At 46.9% G+C, this 17,628-nt stretch overlaps 1 protein-coding gene across 1 annotated transcript; it reads right to left on the bottom strand.

Annotated features, from left to right (window-relative positions):
* Nucleotides 1-11,517: 11,517 nt before the first annotated feature.
* On the bottom strand, nt 11,518-12,361 carry LOC136484041 (citrate-binding protein-like). Its single transcript, XM_066481210.1, has 2 exons — nt 12,056-12,361; nt 11,518-11,910 (listed from the first exon to the last, which is right to left on the bottom strand). The coding sequence occupies exons 1-2, from the start codon at nt 12,359-12,361 to the stop codon at nt 11,518-11,520; spliced, it is 699 nt and encodes a 232-aa protein (XP_066337307.1).
* Between the last annotated feature and the right edge of the window lie 5,267 nt (nt 12,362-17,628).

The raw sequence follows: 17,628 nt of genomic DNA, 5'->3' as shown, positions 1-17,628 counted from the left end.
AAAAACATGAATATAAATATAGATCAAATGAATATAGATACAATATTGGAGAAGACAACATATCAATACCAGGAGCCATGACCAAATCACGTAGAGAGAGAGTGGATGTCTTGAGAAGTGAGAGTGAAACATGAGAAATGAGACTAAGAGAGTTCGTGGGTGGGTGGGATCGATGTTTGTGGCCGGCAGTTTGTTTTATATAAGGGGGCATGGACATCACTACCGATTTTTAAATAGAACCGACAGTGAAGGTGGTAATCACTGTCGGTTTCTAAATAGAACCGATAGTGAAGGTGGCTATCACTGCCGGTTTCTAAATAGAACCGACAGTGAAGGTGCATATATGTAAAGGATATATTTATTTAGATACTACAGTGGGAAAGTTTTAACAAGAACAATATATTTATTTAGATAGTAATGAAATACATCAAAAAATAAAAAAAAATTAGAAAGAAGTTACATATACGATAACAAAGACCTTACACTAAAATTCCATATACGATAACAAAGACCTATTTGCGTACAGGTCAATGTTACCATCAATGTGTATCAACACATTATAATTTAACCACCTCATGTGTACCTCAGTAGCATTCTCCTAGTACCTCATGTGTGCACCATTTTTGTGGACTATGATGCATAACGATATATGTGGTTTGCTGTGAGAGGAAAACATTATATCATGACTGATAAGGCCTGGCTGAAACCAACATACATGGAGAGGCTAGCTCCTTGCCGAGGGCCATTTTATAGGGGCTAGCAGTCGTGGTATATTTTTATTTCTGAACTAAAGTTGTCGGGGTAGGTGGGAGCATTGTTCCAACTGTTGTGGTCATGGGAGCACTGTTGGCATGTGAGAAGCATCTACACATCACTGTCGGTTTTAGTTTAAAAACCGACAGTGAATTGGGCCTTCTGTGTCGGTTTGAGAAACCGACTGTGATAGAAGCTATCACTGCCGGTTTTAAAACCAAAACCGGCAGTGAAGGGCCCTGCCACCATCTTTTAGTAAAAAAATATAAAAAAACACTATCGGTTTGGAGCCTGCCATCGCAGCCTTTTTGTAAAAAATATAAAAAAGTTTGGCCCGCCTGAGATTCAAGTGTGCGTCACGGGGTTGAGAGTGCGCGGCCTTAACCGCTGAGTTAGGATAGGGAGTTCGGTTAGAATGATTTTATTTTTTTCTTTTATCCCATCATAATGCACTACTAAATAATAAATGCAAAATCAAAAAAGTTTGTCCGCCTAGGATTCAAGCGCGGGTCTCAGAGTATAGAGTGCGCGGCCTTAACCGCTGAGCTAGGATAGGGAGTTCGATTAGTTTGCTTTTCTTTATATATTTATTAATAGAAATAATGCAGTTAGTTTATATTCTAAAATAACACAAAAATTTGTGTCTTGATTATTTAATTCTATGATAATTAATTAATGGTCTATAATTATCAAATAATAGTATTTGTGAACATCATCTTAATATTTGATTACATAGTCAATAATTAAATTGTAGAGATGCGCACAAAATATAAATTAAATATTCAGTGTGAATTACTGATACAACGTCTGCATAATGATTACATAGTTAACAATAATCTAACTATCTTTAGGTGCATCAATAATGAGGGCCTCATTGTGATCAATTCGTACATAAGTAGGTTCGTCACCCTCTTGAATGATAGGTAGGGGTACGTTCACCCTGAATGGATGCATTTCCTAATAGCCCCTGTAGTCTTCTTCGTCCGTCACTCCATCGACATCGACAATCTTCCTTTTGTCTTGTTGCCCCTTGCATAGAAGACTTACATAACATCTCTTGCAAGGACGAAGGGGTCATCTCTGTATGCGGTCTTATTGAGATCAATGGTAGTGAACCCTTCGATGTCAGTGTTGATTTCCTCGAGCCGAACCCACTAGTAGCGAAAAAGAGCTGCATTTAATGGACCGTAGGCTAGCTCCCATATCTCCTCTATGAAACCATAGCATGTCGCCTGCACGTTGCCGTTCTCGTCGTGAGTATCAAAACGAACAACACAATTTTGGTATGTGCTCTTTCCATCTTGCTTTTTTGTGTAAAATGTGAATCCATTGATCTCATACCCTTGGTACTTAAGATATGTACTTGAAGGCCCTTGGCTAAGGCATACAGTTGATTACCCAACTTTATTCCAAGCAAGCGACGTCGCAACCAGCTGACAAATTCCTCCTTATGTTTTTTATCTAGCCAAGCCTGTGACCTGCTTGGATATAGAGTTTGCAGTGATTGCCTGTGCTCATCAATGTATAGCATCACACCCTCGGCTTGCTGGTGAACAGCAAACTATGCCGGTCTAAAAGAAACAAGGTCGTCTACTGTAATAGATTTCTCCCCGATCGTTCCTTTGCCACGTAGTCTTCCCTCATGACGAGATTCTGGAACTCCAACTCTTTTGATGTCCAGATAATATGTGCAGAACTCAATGGCCTCCACCATTGACCATCCTTCAACCATGCCCCCTTCTGGCCTAAATCTGGTCCTAACATACCTCCTAAAAACTTTCATCAATCTTTCGAAAGGAAACATCTGATGCAGGTACATTGGGCCAAGGGCTCTAATTTGGTCAACAAGATGAATGAGCACATGCAATGAGATATCAAAGTAAGTCGGCGGGAAATGCATCTCAAGCCTAACAAGAGTTTCGACTATGTCCTGCTGCAGCTACTCTAGCGTGGACACATCAATGACCTTTTTTGAGATCGTGTTGAAGAACGAGCAAAGCTTTATGATTGGGGCACGAACCTTTGGGGGGAGGATACCACGCAGGGCAACAGGGAGCAGCTGAATCATAATGACATGACAGTCATGGGCCTTCATAGGGCCATAGTTGAACTTAAGTTCTCTCATGTTCACTAGCCTCTTCGGGTTCGCACAGTAGCCCATCGGGACTTTGAGTTCATTGAAGAAAGAAATAAGCGCACGCTTTTCTTCCTTCTTCAATGTCCATGATGCAACTAGAAGTTCGAACTGGCCATTCTCTAGCTCCACGGGATGCAGCTCCTTCTTGATTCCCAAGTGTTGCATGTCCAGGAGTGTGGCTAGTGAATCCATCGATGTCCCCCGGTGTTCATCAAAGTGTTAAGAGTGTTAGCGCACACGTTTTTAGTGATGTGCATGGGATCAAGACAGTGGCGTACACTCAGAAATGGCCAGTAAGGTAGTTTCTAGAAAACCAATTTTTTCTTCCAAACGCTCCCATCAGGCGCTGCTACTGCATTGTCCCCCTTCCCAAGGACAACCTCTAGTTTATTGAGTTCTCGAAGTATCGCAGGCCCGTCTCAATATTTTGGAGCTAAGCGTTTCTCAATAGCACCGTTGAAATCTTTTATGTTCCTACGGTAAGGGTGATCCTTAGGTAGGAACCTACGGTGTCCCATATAAACTATCTTTGAGTTATTTGGCAGATTTACCGCATCAGTGTCGTCCAAGCACTCGACACATCCAGTATAGCCTTTTGTCTTCTCTCCGGACAACGAACCTCGACTTGGCAGGTCGGTGATTGTAGCGATAAGTACTCCCTTGATCATGACATGTTCCTTTTTGTACTCGTCCCAAACATCCGGCACACCCTTTTCAAACATCTCCACTAGTTCATCGATCACTGGTTCCAGAATCACATCGATGTCATTCCTAGGCTGTCGTGGCCCTTGGATCAGTAGTGACATCTGGATGTACGACCGCTTCATACAGACCCAAGGTGGAAGGTTGTATATACAGAGCATCACTGGACAGGTGCTATGATTGCTTCTAACCTGGTCGAAAGGATTCATCCCATCTATGCTCAAAGCAAGCCAAAGGTGCCTTACCTCTCCATCGATGTCCTTATAGAACATAGTATTGACAGTCCTCCAGTCATGCCCATCGGCGGGGTGCCTCATCATTGTATCTTTCTTATGCTCTTCGCCATGCCAGCGCAATAGCTTGGCTGACTTTGCACATGCAAATAGCCTATGCACCCGGAGAGCTATAGGGAAATACCAAACGACCTCTACGGGACCTCCTCTGGTCTTGGTGCCCTCATCTGACGGCCCTTCCTTGTACCGTGGAGCTTCACACTTGGGGCACTTGTCCAAGTCTTTGTATTTCTCTCCACGGTATAATATGCAATCATTGGAACACGCGTGGATTTTTTCAACCTCGAGGCCGATGGGGCAAATCATTTGCTTGGCCAAGTATGTCTTTTCTGGCAACTTATTTTTTTCTGGGAGCATTTTCCTTATTATACCTAACAATTGATCGAAGCTTTTATCGCTCAATCCGTTTGTCGATTTGAACTCTAACAGCATGATGTCAGTTTCCAGTTTGCTCATTGGATAATTCCTATACAATGGTGTTTTGCCATCTTGTCTCATTTTCTCTAGCTTTCTCAGCTGTCTTTCACTAAGACATCTGGTCTCTACATTACGTAGCAGCTGAGAAATGCCATCGTTATCCTCGGTGTCATCAGCTAGCGTGTTCCTAAACACATTAATAACCGTGGCCATAGGTTTCGTGTTGACACCGGGTTCCTCGTCAGCATCGTGGATGACTACGTCAGGAATGTCCACATCATCATCGTTTTCCTACAGAACATTCACACCAACCTCGCCATGCATAGTCCATATCGTATAGTTTGGCATGAACCCTGTGGGGGATATACCCCCAGGTACCATAAGATGGTACATGGGCCACACCATCCGAGGTGGCCCGGCCTGTAAGATCGAGGCGTGCACGGCAAGATTACAAGTTGTACTAGATATTGTAATAGTAACAAATAGGATACTTTACTTGTAACCCTCCTCCTCCAGACTATATAAGGAGAGGCAGGGGTCCCCCTCAAAAACATCTACAACAGATCATATAGATTATATAGATCCTAACAGATCTCACCTCAATTAATACAGAATAATGAGACACAGGACGTAGGTATTACGCCAACACGGCGGCCGAACCTGTATAAATCTTGTGTCTTATGCCTCTGTAACCATCTGGTTCCTGATTACACGCACTGTCTACCGATAATCTACCACCATGGGCACCCCCCTCGGTGGACTGCCGACCATATTTCGTCGACAGTGGCGCGCCAGGTTGGGGTCCCCTTTTAGGGGTTGTGCGTGCTGATCCCAGGCGAACCAGATGGCAATTTTCTTCGTCAACGTCAACCGCGGTGACTCGGCTTCTCGTGGCTGGCGTCCTTCAGCAACGCGTCACGGCATGATGATCTTGATCGGCCTCGGCGGTGGCGTACCAAGAAACTTGTCCCATGCTGATCGGATCCGAGATCCCACCGTGATGTCTAGCTAGCTTGTAGACATGATCCAATCTGACTCATGGCAGACATGCAACCAATCAAAGAAGGCCAAACCAGGATGTCTGCGATCAACTTGCATGTATAATGCATCACATGCAAGCTTCACGTACTTGCATCTACGTACATGACCACGCAAGCGGCTACTCGGCCTTGATCAAGCAGCGACAAGCAAGCAAGAGTTCCGAGTCTGACGAACACATAACCTGCATGGCTGCACCGACTCCAGTTGAAACCTTCAACATCGTGCGCCAACCGCTGCGGCCAAGCCGGGAGCATCTCATCTCATGACCACAAGATCTCCAACGGCGACATCATCGTCGAGATGAGATTCCAAGCCATCGAACAAGCTATCTGAGCCGTTGGCGAGCCGCAGCAAGCCATCAAGCAAGCCACGCCGAGCCACGGAGCGAGCCGCTGAGCGAGCCACGCCGAGCTCCGACCACGTCGACCACGGACCACATCGACCACGTCCCGAGCAGCTCCGTCGAGCTCCGACCACGTCCCGAGCGGCTCCGCCGAGCTCCGACCACCTCGACCACCACACCACGTCGACCACGTCCCGAGCGGCTCCACTGAGCTTCGACCACCTCGACCACCAGACCACGTCGACCATGTCCCGAGCGGCTTCGCCGAGCTCCGACCACCTCGACCACCAGACCACGTCGACCACGTCCCGAGTGGCTCCACCGAGCTCCGACCACCTCGACCACCAGACCACGTCGACCACGTCCCGAGCGGCTCCACCGAGCTCTAACCACCTCGACCACCAGACCATGTCCCGAGCGGCTCCGCCGAGCTCCGACCACCTCGACCACCCGACCACGTCCCGAGCGGCTCAGCTGAGCTCTGACCACCTCGACCACTAGACCACGTCGACCATGTCCCGAGCGGCTCTGCTGAGCTCCAACCACCTCGACCACCAGACCATGTCGCAATGATGATCGCCACGAAGAGCGGCGCTATGACAACCACGACCAACGTCACAACAAGCCGAAAAGCTCAAGGACCGGACAACTTCATCACCGCCGACCGGATTTCTATCCAAAGATAAGTACACTTCTGATATTTATATTTAATATAATTTTTCATTACGACGTTTCTCCACAAACGTCCTCGTCATGGTTATTCTTCAAATAACGTTTGTCCATGTATACAATCTTAAATATAACATACAGCTATACTTAATGCAAATCCTCGACCAGTCATGTTGACACTCGATGTCTCCAGAAAAGGCCCTGTCTCCGGCTCCTCCCTACACGTGCACGAGCGTTTGCCGTCTGCGTTATGGGTGGTCGGCAGCAGCTCCTTAGCGACGCTTTGTTCTTCCTACACGTGCATAGGCTCCGCGCCCCGCGTTATGGTTAACGGGCTAGCTAGGGCTGGAGACTCAGCTACATACTAACTGGTCGGGCAGTTTATATTAAGTATAAACACAAACTTCACATTAACACTGATGTTTACAAAGCACCAACTGCTTTATCACATCATGCTCATTTACAAGTGACTGCTGAGCGTTATTTCTTCACCGCTAATTTTTTTCTCCATAATTTATTATTTTGTACATTATGTACTACCATTCTACATATTTATACTATAGGAATTTTGAGCTATGCTCGGGGTCTTCGTCGCTCGCTTCTCGACCTACGCTCGGGGACTGCCTCGATCACTCTCCGACCATAGCTCGGGGACTTCGTCGCTCGCTCCTCGACCTGTGCTCAGGGACTGCCTCGACCACGGCTCGGGGACTTTGCGTCTCGACTACATGCGACTGGCGACTCGCATACAGTTGGGATATTTTTTCTCACTTAGACCTTGCTACAAGGCTCATACCTTGCCTTCCAGCAAGCTCGGGGACTACATCGGTACGATGCACCTGCCGGTGCATCTCGTATCGCCTGTACGACGATTGGATTCTCAACTTAACTGGGAATTCTTTTTAGACCCTGGCACCACGTGCCTACGTCACCTACTACCAGGCTCGGGGACTAAGTGAGCACACTTCACCTCGCGGTGAATGTGCTTGTTTTTCGACCACTACGCCTCTGCTGATCAAAGATGCTACGATTCAAGACACCCTTATGTTTCTTCACAGAAACCCAAGTGGGCACACTTCCCAGGACAGAAATCTTTTTCTTTCTTCTTAAGAGCACCATACATTCTTCGGACAACCTACTTCTCCAGCGACAACGGTGGTCGGAGATGTCAAGAACTCAAGCCTCACTGTTCGGAGAAGGTTGAAATGGCGTGTCGCATCAGAATACATGGCGCTCGGGGACTAGCTGTGGGGGATATACCCCCAGGTACCACAAGATGGTACATGGGCCGCACCATCCGAGGTGGCCCGGCCCGTAAGATCGAAGCGTGCACGGCAAGATTACAAGTTGTACTAGATATTGTAATAGTACCAAATAGGATACTTTACTTGTAACCCTCCTCCTCCAGACTATATAAGGAGAGGCAGGGGTCCCCCTCAAAAACATCTACAACAGATCATCTAGATTATACAGATCCTAACAGATCTTACCTCAATCAATACAGAATAATGAGACACATGACGTAGGTATTACGCCAACACAGCGGCCGAACCTGTATAAATCTTGTGTCTTGTGCCTCTGTAACCATCTGGTTCCTGATTACACGCACCGTCTACCGATAATCTACCACCACGGGCACCCCCCTCGGTGGACTGCCGACCATATTTCGTCGACAAACCCCCTAGTAATCAAGTGCGATCGTATAGACTCAATTTGACGAAAGTTCCTATGATTCTTGCAATCTTTGCATGGGCAGAAGACAGGGTTCCCATTCCCAGCATGGGTTTTGGCATTGGTGATAAACTGGCTGACGTCATGCATGTACCGCTTGTCCGTTCGGGACAGATGCATCCACTCTCGATCCATCTCTGCACAAAAAAAATACTAAGACAGTAATTATAAAGAATTAATAAAAAATCAAGCTTCATGAATAACAATTATAGCTCGAAAGTACCATTTTTGGAAAACATTATAGTACACTAGTTATTGAAAAATTGAAATTGGTAGCCCGGGCCCTGTAAATTGAAAATCGTAGTAAAAAACAATTATTGCACAATATTGAAGAACAACTATTCTACTCTACTTCTAAGAACTAATTATAGCATCACATATTAACAATGATGATCTTGACCACCATGGAATAATTAGCTAGGAATTTAAATGTGTTCATAGACACCAACCTTTTGGATGATGGATTCACCACAATTTAACCTTACATAAATGTCTAATTGAAAAAGTGCTCTCTAGAATAGAGAAAGAACTAGAATGGGAATCAAGCAATGTAGCCATCAAAATGAAGCTAATTAAGCAACAAAATCAAAGGAGTCGATGTTTGTTACTAACCTTAAAGCAAAAAGATCAAGCCATTCTTCAAAATCCATACACTAGCTTTACGGTGAAGAGCAGCCGCAACAATGGAGGGAAGGGTCCAAACGCGTACCTCTGTTCTCGGGATAGAAGAGAGGAGGAAGGAGAGGACGGCTACAGCCTTTTTGTATTATAGGCTTATCACTATCTGTTCTTGGCTAGAACCGACAGTGATAGAGCCCAATCACTGTCGGCTCTTGGCTTAAACGGCAGTGATGAGTGCCCGCCAAAATACTGTCAGTTCAAACCACAAACCAGCAGTGATGTGGTCCTTCACTGCCGGTTTTAGCCCAGGCCCAATCATTTTTTTATTTTCAAGCTCATAACCGGCAGTGAAGGTACATCACTGCCGGTTCTCACAAATCCGACAGTGATGAGGCCGGCAATAATGTGCAAATCTGGCGTAGTGAGTTAAAGTGACTTATAATTTAGAATGGATAGGGTAATTTGGTTTCTATAGATGTTAATGTTTTACCTATAAACTTGTCAAAGTTAAATAATTTCGAAGGATCGAAAGAAGTACTTTTTTTAATACTAGTCATCCGGCCAGCCGGCCTGGCAACATTGACGCGTCGAGAGTGACATTCGATCTAAAGCCGTCAGCAAATTAAACACTATTAGCAAATAACAATCGTTGTTTACTATCACCGGCCACATTTTATATTAGACTTCAGCATCAGCTAGCTCTACGTACGTTTTCATGGACATCCGTTGACGTTGTCGCTGCGCCTAGACACGGGACATGCCGGTTGGGATGTATCATATGATCCGATGCTGGTGGAGCTTGTGGTTTCGCCCGCTGTGATTCGGACAGCTCAGAGCCCCGGCAATGGGGCCACTGTCTCCTGTGCGTGTTGTTGCTGCTTCCTCGGAGGACGAAGCTCCCAGACTGTCTTCTTCGCCTGTGCGTAGCCGTGGGTCGCCACATGTTGATGGGCCGGCTTCGGATCCTTCTGAGACAATGGCATAGCAAGCACTGTGCAGTGTTTCGTCGAGGCCTTCAAGCGTTCGCTTCAGCAGCCGCTGATCGCATCCCCGGCCTAGGCTGCGCATCACCGAGGATCTCAATGCTGTTGCTGATGATGACATCGTTTCCCAAGCGCAGCGCCTGTTTAGCTGCTAAAATCAAGCTCAGAGCACCGAAGTCGGAAGCACAGGAAACAAAGCCGGTGCTCATGAAAAAGCTCGGGCTTCTGGTTGAGACGGCGAAGTCAGATGAGGCGTCTTTGAAAAATTTTCAGCAAACCTTCACCACGCCACTGCAGTGGCGGAGCTGCAGGGTATGGCCGCGTGCCCAGTATATACGGTACATGTATACAAGAATATTTGTAAAACAGATAAAAAAACTGCCTGGAAAATGTCCAACGAAGGAAGGATGCTGCGCCAGCGGCCTTGTAACTTGCGGCTCCTTTGCGTTCAGGCCCACAGCCCCACGGCCCACGTGACAAAAAGTCTTGGGCTGACCTGCTGGCTGGACCACGCGATCACGGAATCGGCAGTCCAACGCTCGGTCAATCGGAGTCTTCGACGGACGCCATTCGCGAGACGCTGCTGGAGGCCACACTGCTGGGTGGAATTTTTTTTATATTTTAACATTTTTTTAAAACTATTTTTAAATCTGACATTATTTAATTTTTTTTTTCAAAACTAATATTTTTACCCGCGTCTATTGATGTAGCGAGATGAATTTAAGCTGCCACGCCATGTACGGGGCGCGCTAACATGGCTGGAGCTACCGCACCGTGAATTGACGCGCCACGGCGCACGGGGCAAGCCGCTGAGGTGCAGCAGGCCTCGAAGTGATTAGCCGTCGCGGGAGCGTGCGCGCAGATTGGACCTGAACGTGGACGAGAGGTGTGGCATGTGATGTGACGCCACATGCGCAGAGCAAGTGGGGTGTTGTCTGTGGGACATGTCTTCTGAAACCGGAGCCGCGTCGTCAGCAAGCGCAGCAGGGCAGGGCCAGACTGCCCAGACAGACCGACGACGCTGTGGCCGGTGGTGTGCTGCTGCCTCTGTCTGATCACCTCTACAGTACACTAGCTGCTCGCCGGTACTAGTCCTACGGCTGCATGCTAGCCTGCGTTCTTACATGAATGAATGAGCTAGTACTGATGTTAGTGCCTGTTTAGTTTCCAAAATTTAAAAAATTTTTTTGAGCGAATCTTTAGACGCATGTATAAAACATTAAATATAAATAAAAAATAAAACTAATTACACAGTTTAGACGAAATTCACGAGACGAATCTTTTAAGCCTAATTAAACTATAATTGGACACTAGTTACCAAATAACAACGAAAGTGTTACAGTACCATTTCCTAAAAAAATCGCCTATTAAACAAGGCCTTAGTAGCGTTTTTTAATCACGAAGTGCATGGATGCTGTGACTAAAATTTAGAATGTGTCACGTGAAGGTGTCATATTGGATGTTCAGATACTAATAAAAAAATAAATTACAGAATCCGTCGGTACTACACGAGACGAATTTATTAAGCCTAATTAATTCGTCATCAGCACATGTTTACTGTAGCACTACATTGTCAAATTAGTCTATATTTAATACTTCATGCATGTGTCCAAACATCCGATAGGACAGCGACTAAAGTTTAGAAAGAGAAACCAAACACCCCCTAACAACTATGGTTAGGTTAGTCTCCTCACCTGTTTTATCCTCTTTTTTGGGCTAAAAAAAGATCGACAACACATCGGCACAGCAGTGATACGAATCAAGTGTTGAGCTAGTGTGGCCATATATGGCGGTCCGGATCGAAGCAACCTACTCCTAGTAGCTAGCTCAACACTTGGTGAAGACCCTGACGTCCCTCCACCACGACTCCATGCGGTACGACATGCCGTTATTGCGCTGCCCGTACACGCCGAACTTGAAGTAGTGCGAGTTCCCGCCACGGCCTGGCACCGTCAGCCGGTGCTGGCCGTCCACGAACACCGTCACGTTGGACGCCGCGACATCGTGGACCACGTTGAGCCTGAACCACCTGTCGTAGAGGCCGGCGTCCACGACCCTCGTGTCGTCGTGGTAGTAGGTGAGGTTGCCGTCGTAGACGTGCAGCATCAACGTCGTCGCGTGCTCCGCCGCGCCGAAGATCTGCATCACCGACGCGCCCGACGTGCCGTACGGGATGTACCCGTACCCCTCGAACTGCCACACCCCCGAGCTGTAGATCAGCTGCGCGCGCGACGAAGACGATATGATCGTGATCAGAGAAGAACAGAGAACGAAACTGTTTTTACTGTGTAATGTCACTCAAGCGGTCGGGCCAGCCAGCAGCGAAGTGGACGTTCTTGGCTTTTGTGTAGTGTAGCGCTGTTACCTCGATCTTGGTCTCTGTGCGGGGGCCGCCGGGGTGGGCGGTGGTGATGGGATGGTCGGTGGCGTAGACCCACATCCGCCGCACGCCGCCGATGAACTCGTAGCGCTCGGGCAGCGGCACGTCGTAGGGCTTCTGCACCTTGAACAGCGCCTCGGGCAGCTCCACGGCGGTGAAGCCCTCGGTCAGCAGGTCCTCGCCGCGAGCCGAGCGCAACAGGGAGCACGACGGAGAGAGCAGCAGCAGTAGTAGCACGAGCAATGGCGACGAGGCCAGGAGCAGGAACGGAGCGCGCACGCCACGAGCCATGAACTAGAACTGCTGCACTGAACCTTCTCTCTCGCACGCACACAAACACAACCTTTCACTGGCTCTGACGCTGTGGCTATATATGCTGTATTGTGTATATATGTATATATAGATCACGAGATGTCCATCTCTTCTGTCGTCAACACGCTACATCTGTTTTCGACTGCAAGGGTTGCAAGCGACAGCGTTGCCGGCGCGGCGAGCCGTTGTTAATTAAACCGGTGCTTCCGCCGGCCGTTGGATGATCCCCTGAATCCGCGCCAGATGCTTTGTCGCTGCGTTCCTGCCGTCCTGGAAAAAAAAATCGCATGGAAACTGTATACAGCGCGTGGCCGTGCATATCTAGCATGGATGCTGACGCGTGTCGATAAAAAAATTCTGGATCGGTGATTTAGCTGCTGGAAACGTGGGCGAGCATGCTTCAATTCCAGACGAGCCTAGCCGTGCATCCAGTAGGCGGAGACACACTGCAAGTAACCACACATACAGTTTCCATGCAATTATTTTCCGCCGTCCTAGTCAAAGCTGTTGTTTCCTGCTCACCGAGCCCCAGACGACGACGGCAAAATGTGACGGTAGGATCGGAGTCCGGGATTGATGCATTATTGTGGGTTTTGCCTAAGGAGTGACTACACATCTTTCAGTTGATTTTATTTAAATCCATCAATTGGTTTTGTGTCCAATCATTTCATGACATGTAGGTTCTGAAACCAGATAAGAATCCGGTAGATAAAGGGAAAAGAATTCATCCAGAATTTACAGTGACATAAAACAATAAAAAGTGATTGAAAATCCAACAAACATCTCCCATATCTTATCCAATTGGCAACCTCCTGCTCACGTGCATGCAGCAACAACCCTCAGTCCCTCACGGGTATCTCACATGAAAAAAGATGAGCTTCAGAATAACTGAATCAACCGAAACAATAAAACAGAGTTTGTAATGAAATCAATCAACTGAAACTAATGGAAACATTAAAACTGAAAAAGAGTTTCCAAAAATCACATAACTGAAACTGAACATTGCCAGTACATCACTATTGCTTGAAAATGACACATCATACAATTACAACTTGCAAAAGCTACACAACTAAAAAAATTAACAATGTGTGCTAAAATATTGAAATGACTTGAACTAAAATAAATTAAAAAGAACAAACTGAATAACATGATATCGTTGAATATAAAAATAACAACATATACTGAAAAAACTAAAATGAATGAACATAGTGAAAGGAAATAAACTCAAATTAAGGAACTTATCTACTAATTACATTGCAGACAAATGATCTTAATATAGACATCGTGCAAGTCAACTCAGACCATTTAGCAGGATTCCAATCACAGTTCACTAATGCTTTATCAGAATCACCTTCTGTGCAGCACATCAATTTAACTGTAGTTGTTTAATTCCAAAATGTGTGGGAGCACAAAGAATCAATAATCACACGGCGATGCCTTCAGAGCTCAAGCTACAGCACCCAACAAAAACAAAAAAAAGCAAGTTGCCGGAGATCAGAGCACTGCTCCCTGAACCTCTCGAACAGCATGCGCTCCAACTTCACTCAGGTAGCAGGCATCAATACTGACACTCCTCTGTCATGCCCACAACTTGCTAGCCACCTAGCCCAAGTCATCCACAAAATTTGTTGACAAAGCAAAACAAATGAAATCCAAAATCAGCTAGTAGACACGGATGACAGCACGCCCTCATCTTTAGTAAGCGACGAAGACGATGAGTGAAGCCCAGTCCTTCGCTGACGGCGACGGCGACGCCCGGCGCCGACACCTTCGCAGCTCCGCCTCCGCCGAGCACCAACCGGACCGTCTCTCCTCTGACGAGCACCAAGGTGTGTCTGAATCGAGTAGCGGAATAAAACATATTAAGTCATCACGAAGATTAAGCGGCACTGAAATAACACATATGGTCGCCAGCTCGCAACATGTGACAGAGTGAATTGGGCCCATGTATTACACAAAAATAAGCCCATTATGCGCCTGCCAATTAAACAACACAGAAAAAACAGAACGAATCTATAAACAATCTCCACCACACAAAATCGAATGAAAACATGACGTGATATGGGGATGTGCCGTGCCAATCATGGATTTAAATAGCGGGCTTTAGCAACGCTATAGCGCCACTATAGCCTCTGGAGAGAGCTCCCGCTACGCTATTTCTAGTTTTCCGCTATGTCATTTATAACTACTATATTATGCTTTAAAGTCGCTAAATTGATTAGCTGTGACTTTAAAATAGCGCTGCTATTTAAACTTATCTTTTAGAGTGACAATCTACTTATTATATATTTATCTTTTGCTGTTAAGTTGATCTTTTAGAAAATTGAACACTTAAGTCTCACAAATTATGTTATAATGCCATATTAAATAATATTCCCTAGATTCCTAAAGCGTTGAAAACGTATTTGTGTTCAGTAATTTTCACGATTCTTATGTTTTTATGAAATAATTACTTGATTTTTTATGGTTTTCTTAAAAACCGCTATCTGTCGTAGCTCCGCTATAGCTGAGCTATAGCTTTATAGCTTCTGGAAAAAAGATGCCGCTATTTGCAATAGCCCGCTATTTTAAACCTTGGTGCCAATGGACTGGGAGCGGTGAAGAACGGATGCGAGGCTTGACCGAGGGACCAGGAGGCCGGTTGACCAGCTGTGGTGGATGACACTTGGGGATATCGACAAGTGCAAGTGTACATGGTGGACCGTGTTGACTGAGTCAAGACGACATTCGAGCAAGTCGAGCGGAGGCTGTAGAAGGCTTGGCGGTCGGGTGGTCTAGCACGATGGTGACACGCATCGAGTTGCGGGGGACGTGTATGGAGTATGCTAATTGCGAGCGGTTTGGTGGGTTGAGCCTCAAAACCACCGTATGGACGGTTTTCGAATTTGGGCCTCAAAATTCAGGTGCGGTTCCGACGGGAATCGGAGGGGGCACGTGGCGCCATCACGAGGCTTGCGTTGTGGCGAAGCTAAGTCATAAAAGGCGTGTGCCCATCGGATCAACAATCATCTGAGTTGGGCCGCCATAATAGCCTTTGGTTTAGGTGGTTCGCTCTAATATATCAGTATTAATAAATAAGAGGGGGCGGCCCCCAAACACCTTTCACTTCTCTAGCTCCTTTATTCTTAGGCTCTCTCTCTCTCTCTCTCTAGGGTTTGCTTGGGAGGTCTATGAATGATTTTGTTCATGTTTGTCTAATACGAATTCATGAACCTGTGATTTGTGTGGGAATGGAGGGCCTACCTCTGTCCTCCGGGATTCAAGATTTGAGCTGTGTTCATGTGATTCGCATTTTGTGTTTTTGGTTCTTGTTTTGTCCTCCACATTTTGCTTCGATACTATATTTTGGGGTTGTTTGGAGTCAAATCAATTGTTCTAAGATGAGCTAGGACGTGTTTTGATCCTTTCCACCAAAGGAATTTGCCTAAATCCTCACGAGCTCATAGATCGGGATGATTCAAGTTTTGAGAAGGAAAAACCGGAGTTCGTTGCGTGATTTAAGATTCCCATTGATTGGCTGAACTTTGGGTGATGATCTTTTAGAGGTGGCTCACCTACTGCCTTGTGATCATCTGGTCCAAATTTGGTGGCAGTTGGTTTTTATTTGATCGCAAATCTGGCAATTTTTGGTTCCAGGCGATTTTTCAGGCGAATCTGTTTGTGCTGATTTCACGACCCCACCGGATAGTCCGCCCCTGACCCCCGGACAGTCCGCCACTCACGTTTGGGATAGCCCAGTCAGGTGCCCAGATGCGAACAGTCTGGGCCCAAGACCGTGGACAGTCCGCCAGCTCCAGTACAGCCGCATCCAGAACTATTTCCAGCCGTCGGTTTTCGGAATTTTGAACACCGGACAGTCCGAGACCTCACAGCGGATAGTCCGCCGTTCGCGTTTCAACTACAAGCAGGGTCTGTAGTCAGTCGGTTTTCTCCACCGTTGCCACCGGACAATCCGAGAGCTTACCCCAAACTGTCCGCGCTTGTGTTGTGTTCTCTTCTCTCCGTGTTCGGTCGTGTGCTCGATTCCGATGGTTTTCGGTTATCCCGCAGTACTTCTTGGTAATCGCCAGAGGTACCCCACCACCAGTTGGCTCGTGGATATATCTTTCTTTCGTGTGTTTGCTTCATGGGATTGAATTTGGGACAACATCCTAAGTTTTCGGCGGCTCCCACTCATCCCCCTCTGGTCGCCGTTCTCTGTCCTTCATACTCGATCTGCTGCCGAAGGTTAAATTTGTCAATTTACCTCACTTTTTTTATACTATCATATTTCATTGGCAATTCAATAAAAGCTACTCCTTCCGTTCCAAATTATAAGTCGTTTTGACTTTTTTTTAGTACATCGAATTTGCTGCGTGTCTTCATATAAGTTGGATGTACCAAAACGTTAAATTGACTAGACACGGGACATCCGTTGACGTTGTCGCTGCGCCTAGACACGGGACATGCCGGTTGGGATGTAGCATATGATCCGATGCTGGTGGAGCTTGTGGTTTCACCAATTCACCCCCTGTCATTCGGACAGCTCAGAGCCCCGGCAATGGGGCCACTGTCTCCTGTGCGTGTTGTTGCTGCTTCCTCGAAGGACGAAGCTCCCAGACTGTCTTCCTCGCCTGTGCGTAGCCGTGGGTCGCCACATGTTGATGGGCCGGCTTCGGATCCTTCTGGGACAAGCAAGCACTGTGCAGTGTTTCGTCGAGGCCTTCAAGCGTTCGCTTCAGCAGCCGCTGATTGCACGCCCGGCCTAGGCTGCGCATCACCAAGGATCTCAATGCTGTTGCTGATGATGACATCGTTTCCCAAGCGCAGCGCCCGTTTAGCTGCTAATTAAAATCAAGCTCAGAGCACCGAAGTCAGATGAGGCGTCCTTTGGAAAAATTTCAGCAAACCTTCACCACGCCACTGCAGTGGCGGAGCTACAGGGTATGGCCGCGTGCCCAGTATATACGGTACATGTATACAAGAATATTTGTAAAACAGATAAAAAACTGCCTGGAAAATGTCCAACGAAAGAAGGATGCTGCGCCAGCGGCCTTGTAACTTGCGGCTCCTTTGCGTTCAGGCCCACAGCCCCACGGCCCACGTGACAAAAAGTCTTGGGCTGACCTGCTAGCCTGATCGGAGTCTTCGACGGACGCCATTCGCGAGACGCTGCCGGAGGCCACACTGCTGGGTGCAGGCTTGCGGAAACGGCGAAACCCTACGCGCACGCGGTGACGCCTTGCTGGCCAAACAACCAGACTGAG

The sequence above is a fragment of the Miscanthus floridulus genome, chromosome 9 (genome assembly GCF_019320115.1).
Source record: "Miscanthus floridulus cultivar M001 chromosome 9, ASM1932011v1, whole genome shotgun sequence".
Taxonomy (NCBI): Eukaryota; Viridiplantae; Streptophyta; class Magnoliopsida; order Poales; family Poaceae; genus Miscanthus; species Miscanthus floridulus.
Note: the sequence above shows the minus strand (reverse complement) of the source record. Positions and strands in the feature narration are given on the sequence as shown.